The 17,092-nt window shown below is 34.2% G+C and overlaps 1 protein-coding gene across 5 annotated transcripts in view; it reads right to left on the minus strand.

Annotated features, from left to right (window-relative positions):
- Positions 1-1,834: 1,834 nt before the first annotated feature.
- LOC140750006 (angiotensin-converting enzyme) overlaps positions 1,835-17,092 on the minus strand; it is a 45,084-nt gene continuing 29,826 nt past the window's right edge. For 2 of the 5 annotated variants that reach the window (XM_073083286.1, XM_073083290.1), the window contains exons 2-12: positions 9,251-9,472; positions 8,641-8,896; positions 8,188-8,331; positions 7,465-7,656; positions 6,911-7,178; positions 6,120-6,244; positions 4,955-5,082; positions 4,008-4,222; positions 3,468-3,608; positions 2,466-2,641; positions 1,835-1,949 (exon numbers count right to left, since the gene is read on the minus strand). In XM_073083286.1, coding sequence (XP_072939387.1) covers positions 1,900-1,949; positions 2,466-2,641; positions 3,468-3,608; positions 4,008-4,222; positions 4,955-5,082; positions 6,120-6,244; positions 6,911-7,178; positions 7,465-7,656; positions 8,188-8,331; positions 8,641-8,896; positions 9,251-9,472 — 1,917 coding nt within the window. In that variant the 3' untranslated portion in view covers positions 1,835-1,899. Of the gene's footprint in view, positions 1,950-2,465; positions 2,642-3,467; positions 3,609-4,007; positions 4,223-4,954; positions 5,083-5,967; positions 6,093-6,119; positions 6,245-6,910; positions 7,179-7,464; positions 7,657-8,187; positions 8,332-8,640; positions 8,897-9,250; positions 9,473-10,200; positions 10,286-16,645; positions 16,812-17,092 lie in introns of those variants that run through there. The other 3 variants (XM_073083288.1, XM_073083289.1, XM_073083287.1) reach the window with 3 other exon arrangements.

Genomic DNA, 17,092 nt, shown 5'->3' on the forward strand with positions numbered 1-17,092 from the left:
AGATAGATAAGATAGATAGACTCATCATAAGATAGATAGATAGATCATAGACATATAAACATATACAAATAAATACACATAATATATACATATAATATACAAACATAACAGCCTTTGCCGTAGCTACCATTAATTAAATTCTGAGGCGGCACCAACGCCACACTATACTGTCTAATAAAAATAATATTAAGCGCTGCTGTGTGTTTGAAGGATGTAGTAAGAAGAATTGATCTAGTGGTTTTTAACTTCTAAATTATCAAATGACATGACTGAATTATCAAAATCAAAATTCTCGTTTCCCATCCTCAAAACACAAATTGTTACCGAGGTATTTAAATTGGGCCACTAATGGTCGCGAAGGAATAATATGCAACATTGAATAAAATTATCCTTAAGTCCTTTTTAGATCTTATCTTGTATTAGACTATATAATCTTTTTGGTATTGACAGCACAAGCTTCTATTTTTACTAGTTATCTACTTATTTAATGGTTTATTTTAAATATTAATATCTTTACAGGTTTTTGTTACATAACTTATTACGTTTTACTTGGTTGGATTTATATCTTCTTCAAACGTATTTAAATACCTTAGAATGTACGCCCTATTCTTTGGCACGGTTTACATCGAAAACGGCTTATGAGATTTAAAATATGTGGTGTCTTTAGAATGTTCTTAGAATATTTCGAATGAGCCAACACCACGCCCATTTCAAGGGTGAATCATTTAGACGATGCGGAAGAACCCCGGTTCAATTAATTATCAGGAGGATAATACTTTATTAAAATAACTTAATATTTAAAACAAATATTTTGGAAAATCAAAAAATAAATGAAACTTTTACGAATATCGTAGTCATGTTAAGTTTTGTCATTTTAATTTGCATGTGCCTTTGACATACTTTGTATTAATTTTCCTTAAAGTGCATCATGTTATTAATGATTTTAGTTAAAAGGTGTATATAATTAACATTAATATTAATCGCTTGCCTAGTTTTACCTTGTGACCTATTGCTATGAACTAAGGGCTAAGGGCTCATTTACATCTACAAACATAAAGCGTATTAGGAACGACACACAAAATTGTGTTGCCCTATACAATATTATGTATTTATACGAGTATCTACCTTTTCATAATCGCGCAGACACAAATCGTTGTTGTGAACATATTAGAAATGCAACCCAATTTAAGAACCTACGCCTATAATTTATTTCGATTAAAAGTATGTAAGCGTATAGCAGTAGTAGGTTTCCTAGTCCAAATTATATCATCATTTACATCTTCATCAACCTCTACTGTCTCACTGTTGGGCACTGATCAGTGATCTCCTATGAGAAAGAGAAAGCTAAGTACGAATTGATCACTTCACGTAATTTGAGATTTTTTAAATTCCGTCTATATATTCATTTTCATGCCCTGTCTTCGTCCCGCTAATTTCTACAATTTGCTACTGTGACGCGACTCGTTTCTATATTCAGAGCGGACTAGCAGTTTAGCGCGGACCTACTATACGTATAATACGTACCTATATTAAATTTAAGTGTCTATAGGTAATGTCAAAATAATATTTGTTAATAGTAATAAATGTGTATGAAAGTATAGAGGGTACATAAAAAGTCCACAATTTGGCTAATCTCTGAAGTGACATCGACTTTGATAGGACTTAAATAAATAGAATATTGTAAGGATGCCTGATGTAATAAAGTAACTTATTGGAAGTGCTATTTTTAGGAATTAGGGTTCCGCGCAAAAAAATTAAAATCCTGAATTCTTCAAAAAATGTACACTTTCAAGTGCCGGTGAAATCGCATATCGTAGTAAATAAAATGCGCACAAAGTCTTAAAAACGTTTATTAGGAATACTGGTGGCCTAGCATAATTATCCTAGCGTGTAAGTACGTCACGTCTCGCGCGCCTCCAGCGCCGCCAGCTGCTCCGCCGTGCAGTACTCTGCGAATAAATCATACAAAATATTTTAAAATAACCTATAGGGACGTTTTGGATTTTGCAATATTCTTCAAATGCGAAAGTATGTTTTAAATAGTACTATTGAAGGTTTATTTAATTCTACAGATACAAAGCATGATACACTTTTATGTCTGACAAAATAAAATTATCTTATGGAACGTATTCATCATAACACCATAACACCATCAGAGATACGCATCGTGCGTCTCAAAATATGGTATATCGCAATAACGAAATATTATCGCAATAAAGGAAGAGTATCAAAATACAAATTAAATAGTTCTGGCTGCAAAATCAAGCAATCTTATTAATGCATTGGAGACACACATATAGCTTAGCTATCTCGCACATCTTTAGTGGTACTCCCTGAATAATCTACTTACGTCTGCGTACAAATCGAGGACATAGTCTAGTATGAAGTAATGGTCAATCGTCAACCGTAGGCAAAACAGTGGATAGATTAATTATCAATAACGGGCGTTAACAAGCTGTACTTACGAATCTTGCTCGCTTCCCAGCCAACATGTTCGCCAGTGCGCTGATTCTCCGCCTGTAACCACTCGTGTAATGGTCGGAAGTACTCCAGCAGACCGTCCGCCCGCATACCGCGCTGCCCTGTCAGCACTTCCATCGCTTCTGGCCACGGCTTCGAGGAACCCATCTTGAGCATATTCCTGGAATTTGACGGGTTTTTTTATAATAGTAGAGTAGCAGACGAGCATGCTGTCCACCTGATGGTAAGTGGCTACTACCGCCCATGGACATCCGTAATGAAGCCCAGATTGATCGTGGGCCACAGATGCGGCGCTACCCCTGAGGACTAAGCTGGAACGCCTCGGGAAAGTATGTCACCCTTACCACACCGTGTAGACCAGAACACAGCAGCCTTCAACACTGCTGTTATGTGGCAGATATAGGTGTGGCGTTGGTGCCGCCAGAGTCGAACCACTGCGAGTGCTACCTTATTTCAATTAAAGTAATTGACGTCTAAGATTTGTAACATCACTAACATTAGGTGACTTGCATGACATGACTAATTTACGTGCTTTTTAAAATCAAAGCGATAAGGTAGGCTACATATTACAAATTAGCCACCGTTGTCTACTGAATTTGTAACAGTAGGGGAGCATGTTATCGCTAATATACGAGTATCGTTGACTATGTAGGAGAAATCATTTTGGACCTTTTTAAAGAGCCCCGGCGTCGTAAAAAAGTCGAACTGTGAAATGTTGTATCACCTACAAACTGACCAATAACAAATGTACTCCAAAACTAGAATACATGCAAAACGATTTCTCTGAACAAATGTCATTAGTGGAAATTGACTTTGTATAAGTAACTAAATCGTTTGCGTAGGTCCTTATGCCGCTTATTATAGTTTCTTATGCGGCTTCTTCTGCATAACGAAATACCTTGCGAAGCGGTGGTACATTATTGACGTTAAAAACGTGTACAGATTCTACGAGTACTTTAAAAATAGTTTTGTTTTTGGTGACTTACGATAAAGCATTGCCAGCGGCTACACTCTGGTAAATGTCGCAGTCGACCAGTTTCTTCGTGAGATCCTCTGGAATGTACTCGCCGGCGAGCTGGCAGAGAGTGCGATGGAATTGGAACTGGATTATGAAGGACACGTAGTATCTGGAATATTTAAAAAGGTGGGATTCACTGTAAATAACAAGAAGCCGTGAAACTTATATTTATCGTTAATTGCGTCGTATTTTTCAGGATTAAAATAATTTCACGATGTTTTAGTAGGAAGTAAGAGTAATGAATAATTCGATTTTTATACCCAATCAATACTAAATATTTTCTAAATAAAATAATATTAACAATTGTCATTGTTAAATAGGGATACGAAATGAATTGCATTAAATATAACCCAATGAATTAAAAATTATGTACTACACCCTCATAATCTCGCACTTACTACTTACTTACTTACTTACTTACTTAGGTACTTAGCAGCGGCATCGTGATCATGACAACCCTCACTTTTACCTTCTCCAACACAACTAATCATCTCTGCACCTTACTCACCTGGCATACTCCACATCAGCAGACACGTGATACTTAGCAGCGGCGTCAAAGTCGTCCTCGGTGCGGTTGACGGGCGGCTCGACGCCCTGCAGCGCCTCGCGCAGGCGCCAGTAGTGGCAGTTGTAGTCGTCCGGCGGCGTGCTGCCGCGGAACACGCCGTAGCGGAACAGGTCCAGCGTGTACGCGAACGGGAGGAACACGATTTTGTCTATGCCCTGGGAATCGCAAGAGTAAGTTATTAAGAATATGATTAACTAGCTGACCCGGCAAACTTTGTACCGCATAAAAATCTATTTATCTATGTTACTCGTGGATAATATAGCTTACGAATGGTGAAAGAAATTTTAAAATCGGTCCAGTAGTTTTTGAGCCTATTCATTACAATCAAACAAACAAACAAAGTTTTCCTCTTTATAATATTAGTATAGAAAAAAATATAATACAGCCTGTACCGTACGTACATAAGTTTTAATTTGTATTTTTGATGTTAAATGAATTGTATTCGAATTATAAATAAATGTCTTAAACCGTAAAAGTGGTTTGATGCAAATTGCAAAATTACTGTTTAGACTACTACCACTACTACTGCTACCAATCCAAGGAAGCTGCAATTATTGATGATGCATAAAAGTGCCATATTTTTCCTGGGATTATCACTTTAACAAATGATATAAGCGGATTTTTGTAATGCTTCAGTAGTCTTGGTTCGGAGCTTTATATATGTCAACGAAGTTTAGAAACTCTATAATCGTGGTTGAAGATACAAGTTACTAGTACATTAGTAATGGAGAAACAAAAATCGTCAATACACTTTTTGTCCGGAAGGTTATGACGGATAACTTCTTTAAAAAAAATCAAAAACAGAGCTCTGTACTAATGATATCATATCTTTTGTTACAAATGATATGATGTTCAGTGATTTTTTAAGCTATGAAAAGATACGTTACCATTTTGTATAGCTGGTTTATTTCAGTCTGTTCATCTTCAGCATCTCCGCTGATAAGCTTGACGCGACGCAAATGTTTGGGAGAAGAGACGGATAGCGCTATCGTATCGCCAACAGCTTCGTGGAAACCTGGAAATTAGATGGTCATATTTAGAATACCATACAACACCACTCTGTCTATCCGTTATATATTTACAATATAATATAGGCAGTATGTATCATAATATTATTATGAGTTTGATATCAGACTTATAGTGGTACTCCCTCTCTACGCATAAATAACGTTGCAAACGTTTAGGGTATATAATCCAGAGGAGAGACAGCCAATCTATTTTAAAATGTTCATGTCTATAAAATCAATATTTACAAAAAAGGATATAGCTATGTTTTGCCTTTGTGCAAGGCTATTGTAATTTTGACTTATGAAGTGAGGATAATGATTTCATTCCGATTTAATTAATATCATTATTAGTATACTAAACAAAACTGAAGCACACAAACACACAAAAACATGAAACAAAATAAGTAGATGGGTAAACCTAGATAACTCGAAGTCTAACCTTAATTAAGGATAAATGCATAATATATGAATACTCTCACCTTTTTTAAAAAATACATGATCTTAATGATTCGAACAAGGTTAACATAGGCGGCAAAATAGATTTTGTGAAAACAAAAGATGTTATATAAGAGATGGCTCATAAATGACTATAAAATGCTTTTGTTAAGTCACGCATGAGACATTTATTGTTACTACAGAGTAAAAAACGGTAGATAGAGAACGGACTATGCATAGCTCTAAATTCAAAGAAAAAAAGACTTTTTAAGAAAATTATTTTTTTGTTTTCTGAATTTTGAATGTTTTTTTCCAATCTTCCCAAGATAGGTAATTACTATGGAAGTTTATAATTTGATATACATTCGGAATACTCTGTCTACCACTTTATTATTGTTTTTATTAGCAAAGCTGAACGTATTGTTATCCAATATATGGTTAGTCATAACATAGTTCACCTGGATTGGCGCCAGCGCGAAAAACTACAGGAAGATGTCTATACTGCAAGTAATATTGCACGTGGCCCATCTCATGATGAACTACTCGAAAATGTTCCTTATTCACCGAAGTACACATTTTGATCCTGTACCCAAAAAACAAACTCATTTACCTGGATTCGCTCCGTCCCGAAAAACAACCGGCTGATGTTTATACTGTAAGAAGTACTGTATATGCCCCATTTCGTGGTGTGTCGTTTGAAAATATTCATAATCAACAGTCGTGCACTGTTTGATCCTTCAAAATTAAGTCAGACATGTAAAAGATAAATTTGGAAAAATTACTAAATTAATTTTTATTACACCACCACCAATTAATTTCCTACGCTATAACATTACAACAAAATAATTCTTTCTTAAAAATAAAAGGAACAAGAAAGAATTAGTTTTAACTTTTAAATGTTCACCGGTACCATTTTATCTACAATAGAAAAGCGTAATATAAAAACACAGGCTCAAAGGTTATCAACAGGTCAATTACAATATACATATCCGTTATCTGGTTGTAAAAGTATACTAATTGTGACAATCATTTATGTCTGCGACAAAAACAATAGTTATACTAATTCGAACAATTATCAGTACATATTATGCAGATATTAGTTTCACGTTTTGCATTTGATTAATATAAGAGGTAAGTACCTATTATGTTGATACCTACTAAAGTAATTAAAATTAAGCCAACTTTATTTCCAAGAGTTTCAAGACTAAACCAAATAATTAAAGTAAATTAACTTGTAACCGAATTGTAATTACAGCAATGGGCAACACACAAGCACATTGAATTAAATAAATTAGAACACAGTTTCTGCGGAATACAATTGAAAGCGCAGCAAACTAGTTACAATCCCTTTTTGTCATTAAGATAATGCTATTATTTACTCTATGGACATCACCAATTTACCTGAAGTCCTCTCCATCATAGAAATCCCAAGCAGACGCATGGCAAACGATTTCTCTATCTGTCGGCTTTTCGATAATCGAGTTTTTCCAGAATTTCTCTGGCATCGCTGTCAAATTCAACGACTTGAAGAACTCATCTGACATCTGGAACATCTTCAGTGCCGTGTAGTTTTGTTCCTGCATCGCTTGCGTGATGTCTATTTCCTTCTTATCTGGGTATGGACGGGTGAATGATTCAATATTGCTCCAAGTTTGAGCCCACATGTTACCTGGAAGATTGAATAAAAAATAATTTTATGATGTTATCTTACTTTATATTCAGGATCTGCAACTAGCACATTTATTTAATGTATACCTACACACATACAGAACTACTAATTACTTTTAAAATTTAGATTTAGTCGTAGTTGTTCTTAACGAAAAGAGCAGTTTTGCCTTTTCGCGTACATTCGCGTAACACTAACTCGAATAGTGTTGCCTTTTCGAATCTTCTTCCTAGCCACGTAACATGAACTATGCGATAAAGAATAAAAATAATTAACTCCATATACTAACCTAATAAATGCGCTGGGATGGGTCCCCGAGGAGATACAATGTCGTCACCATACTTATCGCGCAAGCGCTTCCTTACATACGCATGCAGTTGCTGATACAGTGGTTTCACATCTTCCCAGAGTTTCGCAAGCTGCTGTTCAAAATCAGGAACCTCATACTCTGACTGCCACCATTCCGCCACATTTTTGAAATCTAAACAAAACTTACATTTGTTAATAACAAACAAAAACAGTCCCATAAATGGCCCTTGTGAAACTCCTAAAAATAATCAAATACAAGGCAAAAATAAGACCTTAGAAGTTATTTTCCATATATGAAACTATGCTAGTATGAACTTAATGCGATAACATATTAACAAAACAATGTTGAGATTGTTTCCGAGAAGTATTATTAGAATAAGAATGATGCTACAGCAATTAGATGGTTTTGAATATTCCACACGTAAACTGTGTAAATGACCACATGATGTAACATACAGCGATAAATTACTCATGTACTAAAATAATATAGAAATTTAATATAACAATGACATACCATAAAATGTAAAATATTATTTACTAATATAATATATCGAATTTTAATTCCATTCGAGGGTTTTTTGTAAAATGTAAAAAATATATGAATACAAAGACGACTAATAACTTCACGATACCTAGTATCATAAGCACCGTATACTATACTATAATATAATATTTATATGAAGTAAAAAATAATATAACTTACTATTAAGTTTAGCTGCCTCATTATTAAGCTGAACATATTGCGTGAAGTTTTGTCTGGCCCGTGCTCCAGCCACCTTGTGCCACTCTACCCATGCATGCCTTAACTCCTCAGGATCTTGACTCTTGGTGAATATCTCCGTAATATCTGTAATTGTTGAAAAGTTTATTAATAGCATACATTAACTAAAGCTAAATACGGAAGCTACTCTTATAAATAGGCATGATGTTAGTGGCGTCGGAGACGAACCACGAAAAGTTCTTATATATTTCTATATCTAATCTAATCTAATCTATCAACAACTAAGGGTTACGGGTAGCATATCATATATCAGCGTAACGTATAGAAGTATATTTAGCATTTTATTCTACGTCATATACCAAGAATACATTTACTTATTTAAAATTACCTCAAAACAACGACAGACCCAATATTTATTTCCCAAAATCCGCTTACCTGGTTCCAAGGCCAAGTCACATTTACTCGAATTCTTAAACGAGCAGATTTTTGCCGTCGCATAGTTTGACTCCATGCCTGACACCGACTGCATCAGCAGCTTATATTTATCATCAGGTAACGCCGACACTCCCAACTGGCTGTACTTTTTGAACATCCGCCTCAGGGTGTAGTCCTGGAAGTCCTGCCATCTGTACATCTTCGTCTCCTCCCACGCCTGCTTCTCCTCAACGGACAGTTCCAATTGAGTTTGTATCTGGAAATTGTAAACAATAATCATTATTAAAAATGAGTATTTTGCTTAAATAAATAAACTTTTATAATCTTAATAGAAATTGAAGAAATTACCGGATAATCTATAATAACAATAATTACAGTGTATTAGGTGGACTTGTAATTTATTCTTTATAAGTGTTAATTGCATATACATGAATAATAATTAACCAGCCCGTGATATCTCGAGTCGGTCCCATGTCTTACTATATCTTATTCTTGTTATATGTTATTTCTCTTTTCTATATATAATTCATTACCGATATTCATGGACAATAATCACATGATTTGTAAGTTCATCTTCTATACTATTATAATAAAAAAAAATCAAACAAACCCTTTTGTCCTCATTCTCCTTCGTGATATTAGATGTGTACGCCCACTCAGCTAGACTAGCTCTGTTCTTCCTGGTCCCGGCCATCTTGTCCAGATGGAGGATATACTCCCGACCCTCGCTCTCTAAGGCCTCCAGGTCCGGGTCGCGGCCCTGGGTGGCCACCACGAAGACGGCCACGATAGCCGCGATCAACGCGGCTCCGCCCCCGATTTTCAACATCGTCTGAAACAATACATAAGAGTAAGAGATTTCATAATGTGGTAGAAGCAGAACCGCCATGAAAAGGTAACTCATATACAACGAGATCTAATATATAAAAGGTCGGCTAGCTCATCGGCTAAATCATCGGCCCTGCCCTGTAGTCGGTTTCAGGAATCTGGTCTACATCCTTATCTTTACTCCTTACTAATATTATAAATCCGAAAGTAACTCTGTCTGTCTGTCTGTCTGGTTGTCTCTTCACGCCCAAACCACTGAACCGATATTAATGAAATTTTGTACAAAGATAGTCTGAGACCCGAGTAAGGACATAGGATAGTTTTTATACCGGAAATTCCACGGGAACTAGGGATGGCGATCTAAGATCGATTAATAGGAGAATCGATCTTTTGGACCCAAAACATAGATTATTTTAATCGATATTAGTAAGGATTGAATCGTAAACTATGCATTTGATCAAATGATGATCTTTAGCAAAGTTGAAGGTACGAATTTTCAGTTTTATGTATGTTAGTATGTTATATTATTTTCTATTAAACGCGGGCGCGCACAAAAACTAGTGATTTAATAAAATAAACAGTTCGGTTATAATCAATGATGTTTACTATATTAATATCATTCGGTAATATATACAAAAATCAATCTTTGGAAACTATTGCTAACTGCTAGTGATATAGTAGCGTCCCTCAAAGTTTGTTGCTCTCGATTGGTATCTGTAAGAGTATCCACACCTGCCTAGACCGTTAGAAGAACTTCACTTTAAATTGTGTTTCAAAAATAAATAATTACAAATAACAAAGCAGACTTATAAATATTGAATAATCACTGTCATTAATGACGACGACTTGTCAATACTGATTAATCTTCTTTCACATATACAAACTTTAACTAAAACAAATATTTCAGAAAAAAAACTTGCAGGTAATCTTTTTTAACAATTTTCAATGTCTTCCACATTGTCTCCGACTATACTTAATAATAAATTAATTAGTCATTAACTTCCTCTTCAAAATCATCTTGTGTTCCGGCGAAATGAAGGATAGAATGATAACCGCAACAGTTTTTATATTGCAATGCTGAGCCATCGATATCGATATTGTATACTGGATTCATCAGAATAGAACATGGAAAACAAGAAGCAAATTAAATTAACTAGTTATTTAGAGTTCATTACATTTATTACCTGGGCTGAAGTGCCCATTTACCTCTAAGTGATCTGTATTATCGCTTGCTACTTAAATAAAAAAAATCTTAAATCTTACATGTTTTAAGAATGGTAGAAAAATCCCATTTTTAAAGAAGTAAACCGTGTAGCTCGAATTATTTTATACGGGTTCAAATACCCTTATAAAATTATTCAAGCTTTTCAATTAACGTTTATATCGCAAAAACCGCTTCTTATCTTAGCAATAAAGAAAAAAACCGCAAACCCGAACGGACAACGACTCGAAATTCCGATACGCAAACTCGACTAGTCTTCGCTATTCTCGGGATGTAATTTGAATATTGCATTTATAGGACGATACATAGGATAGAAGGTCTAGGTAAAAGGAATCGGCTTAGGATATCTTTTTCTTGTTTTATTTTTGAATTCCAAAGAGGTACTTTTTTGGAGTTGGATTTGTTTTCATCACTAACCTATTAATGTTCCTAAGGGCAGTTTGCTTACTTTTACCATTGTAGGGTGCTCATGATCCTTTTTATAATATTGCAGTAGCATGGAGTGGACTCCAAATTGGTTTGATAGATAGTGGCTGCGGCGGCCCATGGATATCTATAACCTTAGACACGATATCTAATAACACTATTAGTTTTTATTCGCCGGTAGGCTAGTGCCAAATATTTCGTAATATAGCAACAACAGTACAGTACAATAACCTAACTTTGGAAAATCACATGCTTCTCCTCATTTGGTCGGATTTGGTTTACAATTATTGTAATTATATGCCGTATTATGTTAACCGTAGAAAATCTAGACATACTATAAGTCTCATTGTTATTCATAATTAGGTATAACTCAAAACCTATTGAAATTTTGTACCTATTCATTATTGTGACAATAAAACAAATGTTTAAAATGAAACCATAACACAAGACAAAAGCTTTTCAGATTTTCTTCACATTGAATTTCAAAGAGTTCTTCGGGATCTAATCAGTGTCAAAGGAGATAAAGGAAATTCGTTTCGAGTTGACAGAGACCTTGGTGTTGTCGTTTCGGCTGGACGCACATCGTCGGTTTTACATAGGTTTGTTAGGGTTACTGTTTGTTTAGTTGTACTTAAAATAGCTATAGGTTTATGTTTTATGTCGCGACGGATCAGGTTAGGCAGGACTATTATCAAAAGTTAGTGATCTTTATGATAATACTAAATTGCCAAGAGGTGATCATTGCAGCTCGAGGATATCTGCAATAAATTGAACATTCCCAGAGACAGCTAGGTAAATTCGGTTTGAATTTAAGTGCCCTTGTATATTAATACTTGTATTTTATTAATTTTTTTCTAATCATGGGGCCATACATTATTTAAAGTTTTTTTAAACTGAACATACATAAATATGAAGACATTTTTTTTTAATTTAGGTGTCATTATTAGGTGTATTATGCCTTACGCCAGGAGTTAAGAATATTACTTTTATATCAAAGACAGACATTAGACAGTTCATTTTTTTATCTGTGCAGTTTTTAATTTTAACATATTTAGCTATGTGCAGTCACATCCCTAGTTAGAACAATAGAATTATATTGTGTGATCTGAAATCTCTGGGAGTATTGTGCTAATAATTGTTCTTTATGGCAATTAGAGACGTTAAGCGTGTTACTCACATTCGTCACGCCGGGTAAGGGCCCGTCTGTTACACCTACGATTTTAATTAATTTCTCACGACGTACATTAATAATGGATTTTTTATTCGAAATACTTATGGTAATTTAAACTTCGGGGAACTAAAGGAGTTCATAAGACTTCATAAGACTTCATAAGACTAAAGGAGTTCATAAGACAGAGAATCTACAAAGTTAAGTATTTTAAGCCAGGAATTGAACGGGCCGTGAAATTTTAGGCACTTTTTCCGATAGAAAACCACCTATTGTGTAGAGACATCATACAAAAAAGAATCGAGAAGTAAAAACTTGTTCTAATCTACCTCATCCCTATAAATATCAAATAAAGTGGAAAACCATATCAATTTCAAGTTTTTTACAAAGTTCCATAAAAAAAGCTTTTGAATTATTTCAACATTTTTAAAACATCAAGACTTTAAGTTCTTTTAAACTACAGTACACAACTTAGGAATTCAACTACATTCGCTGGCTTAGGCTTCATGAAACTGCATTAAATTATTTTAGTGGGCAATGATCTTAACCCAAAGGTCAGCATCCTTACATCACTGGACCGGTTCCTACATAGACGCAAGATCAGATCTGAATCATCCAAGACGGTAAGACGACTGCTTGTATAAATAGAATCCACATTCTTCCATGCCTCTGTTGCTATCGAATATACTAACATACTAAGATATATTTATTATGACAAAACTACCTTTTTTGCAAATATTTTGCGCTTACTAATAAAATTTTTATGTACTTATGAAACAATTTCCCAATTTGTGATGATCTCTAAAACTTAAGATAACTCTAAAAATAATCTATGGATACTTTCCAACAGTTCAAAAGGTTTGCTGAAGTTATGATTTTAATTCTTAAAATTTTCAATATCAAATTCGAAATTTCGAGTACATTTTTACAAGTGCAAGAATCGGGAAAAAAAAACAAAGTATATTTTTGAAATCAACTTTTGCAAATAGCATTGCTATTTCAAGACTAAAATGAGTACTGAAGAAAAATCTAGATTTTAGTTTATAAAAACACTTGCATGATACACATACGATATGTGGGCGTAAGGCAACATAGTAACTGCATCATTATTCTCGATAAAACGCCATGTGGAATTAATATGGCTGCATACCTTTATTATAATTGATTATGAATCTGTAAACAGCTATAACATATTATGTTACTATTGATAAACCAGTGTTTACAAGATTATGATCATATCATCTGTACTATGTAATGTTTATGTGATTATAATTATTGGTGCGTCTGTTCGTCATCGTGTAACTTCTGAACGACTTGACTGATTTAGGTCATATTCACACAGTTTTATTGTTTTATCAAGACGATAGTTCATGCTTATGCTGCAATCAAAGCTGGAAGTGTGGTAAATTTATTATAAAAATCTATATTGCACAAATTTCACGGATTAATTTACAATATGAACAGGTTTACGGCCAAAAAGAAAATCAAAAAATGTAAACCGAAAATATCAGAAAAAATAGTAAATTCTCCATATTACAACCAAAATATGAAATGTATTCAAATAATCAAAATCTTCGCGCAAAAGTAGAGCAATAATAATTTATAATGGCCTTTAAGATATGATTTTTATAATACATATATGTATGTAAACTTGCGTTGGTTTATATTTAAGAAAGGTAATTAACTATCACAAATAAATATGAAATACCTTAAATAAAATAATATGGAAGAACTTATAGAGCTTTCTGCTTGTACATTCACCATTGAGGAAAAATAAAGCATAAAAACAGCGGACCCAGTAGTGTACCTTGAGGGATGCGTATATAGAATACTACTCGTAAACGTAAATAAGGTCAGTGATAATAAGGATAAGTAACGTTCACCATATTGGGAGGTTAATGCCATGGTTATGAGCTAAATAGAGATTTTGATAAATAAAGGCCAGATGTCAAAACAGATTACAGCTACAAGAACTACAAGGCTACAAGAATATTAAAGTAGACAATAGAGGTAAAGGACTATTCATTATTTTGTTGTTTGGTCCATACATTCTATACCATTAAATATAATAAAAAAGATTTTGCTGTGTTTTGTCGTTTTGTGTAACATAGTGGTTGTATTAGCCTTTTTTTTGACGAGTGGGAAACCTTCAAAAGATACCCGACGCCATTGTAGTGACGCCGGGTTATGTGGGACTTTTACCGCACTAAAACCCCCCCGGTGGCCGTCCTCGGCGTTAGGTGGAGAACTCAGGGATCACCAACGGAACACAACCGGAGTCCTCCTAACGCGATGACCTTCTATCGGGCTCTGCCCTGGGGGGAGAAATTTTATGTTAGCCTGGTAGGGCATTTATGCTACTAGTAGGTTCTTCTTAATATTGAAACTTTTTCTATACACGCTAAGATTCCTTTTATTAATTATAGGCAAATAAACCCAAGGCTCATTTAGAAAGCTTATCATTTTGAGGTCTACTTCGCTGTAGCCTAATCCTCTACGCTAGGTAGTGCAGAGTCACCGCTGCATTAAAGTCATTATTAATTATTATTCGAAAATGGATATTTAATAATTTGAATTAGGTGCTAATAGGCTTTTTTAGACAAACCGGAACCTAACAGATCATAATTTAATTTTTAAGTATAATTAAATGTAATCAAACCATTTCCCAAGCAAACGCCGGTAGACGCGACGCATTGCACGTCACTTTCTGCGTTGCGTCGGGCGACGTCGCCGATTTAAGTATTTTAATTTCTCTAAATATTTTTATAACTGATCTTAATATTTTATCGTTTTTGTTCAGAACAAACATGTTTTATTTTAATAAGTAATATAATCTTTCACTGTATGTTTATATTACGTAACTTTATCATTACAAGAGACAAAGTTATTGACAAGATAGGACATTTAAAGTGAAATAACGAAAGACAAATTTTTAGGGTACCATGTACAAGTTCCGTACTTTTAAATAAAAGAAATATAATTGCGTGTTTCATGCAAAGCTCAAGAACAGATAGATGGCGTCATTGTTTTTTTTTTATATTATAGGAGTAGCAAACGATTATGCACTCCACCTGATGGTAAGTGGCTACTGCCCATGGACATCTTTAAGCAACCCCAGATAGGATTAAATATCCCTACCTGAGGTCGGCCACAGATGCGCCGCTACCCCTGAGGACTAAGCTGGAACGCCTCGGAAAAGTCTGTCTCCCTTACCACACCCTTCAAGACGGAACACAGCAGCGCCTAACACTGCTGTTATTAGGCAGAAATAGGTGTGGCGGTGGTGCCGCCGGACTCGAACCACAAAGGGTTCTACCACCTTCAAAACACTGTGTTTACTGTTCACAGATAAACAAAGAAATAAGACAAAAATTACCTGATATTATAAACCGAACGACTGAACGAACATTACTTAAATTAGAAAATTAAAATATATTAGCAATAATAAGATAATATTAGGAACGCTTATCCTTAATATCTAAAAATTCTACTACAAGACACATTTCGAATTCATATTTTAAAAAGGTCTTTTGGGGAAAAATATGTCTTTGCACTTAAATGACCCGTGTCTGTTACATTTATATTTATATACCAATCTATCGCTGACTTCTAAAAAAGATACGGATTAACCAGTTAAATTTCTTAACGAGTGACTAATCAGATTTCCGCGAAAACATCGCTGCTTTACGCACATGACGTAAGATTTTGTAAGCCATTTTTTATCAAGCTTATATATTTATATATTTTGATATGCAGGCAGCCTCTGCTATATAAAATTATTATATGTATATTAATAAAAAATCTGCAATTATAATAGAAAAAATCTTGGAAAATCGCCAATTGCAATATTTATAAATAAGAGGGGCGTACTTATCGAAAACAAACATTTTAATAGTGATTTCATTTAACTACATGTACAAATATAAAATAGTTACAATATACCAGTAACTTGTCGAAGTTTCGTATGAAAACTAATTGATAATATTGTAATAATATCAAGAATTAAGTTTAAAACGGATCAAAATCTTACATCGTATTTTATAATTTTATTTGCACTTTTATGAACTACTATATCATATGAACTATATATCATTTTTGGTTTAAAAGTTAAATACATAACATTGGAGCGTGCAATATTGACAACAATTGAGAAGTTATAAAATCAAAGCAACAATGCACTGAAACCAATTATAGTAATCGACCTCAAACGAAATTAAGATGAGATATAAGTAAAAAAGATTTTTTGAATGAATGAGTATCGATTTCTAAATAAAAACAAAATAAATAGGCCGGCTGGCTAATTTAAATAACAAAAATATAACTAAAATAAATTATCACAAAATAATAAAAAAGAAACGTACCTGTCAATACAATTCTGGTGCGCAATAAAATGTCAATTTAAAAAATAAAGTTTAAAATTCGATCGAGACGCGCGAGTTTGTTAGTACGAAATATTCGTACTTTAAATTTCGAATATGGAACGAGCAGTCGCCGCCGCGATCGGCTGGCTGATGACTGAGCTTACGAGCCACTCACGTTGACTTCAAGGTACGGTGGGCTTTTCAATTATATGTATGAAATTTGCACAGATTATACAACACCTATACCATAGATAGTAGAGCTCACAAGAACATATAGAGCTCATAGCTTTTACTACTTTATTTAATTGCACAATAAACAGTCAAAGAATGCCATTAAATTGCACTCTAGCGTTAATGGAAATATTTAGTAAGTAGTATTCAGATTAATGTACTTCTTATGATGGCAAGATAACAATGGCCTATTTCATTGAATTAACAGACAAGCTC

This window comes from Epargyreus clarus, unplaced genomic scaffold, assembly GCF_041222505.1.
Source record: "Epargyreus clarus isolate Ecla_fem2 unplaced genomic scaffold, WU_Ecla_fem_2.2 ptg000019l, whole genome shotgun sequence".
NCBI lineage: Eukaryota > Metazoa > Arthropoda > Insecta > Lepidoptera > Hesperiidae > Epargyreus > Epargyreus clarus.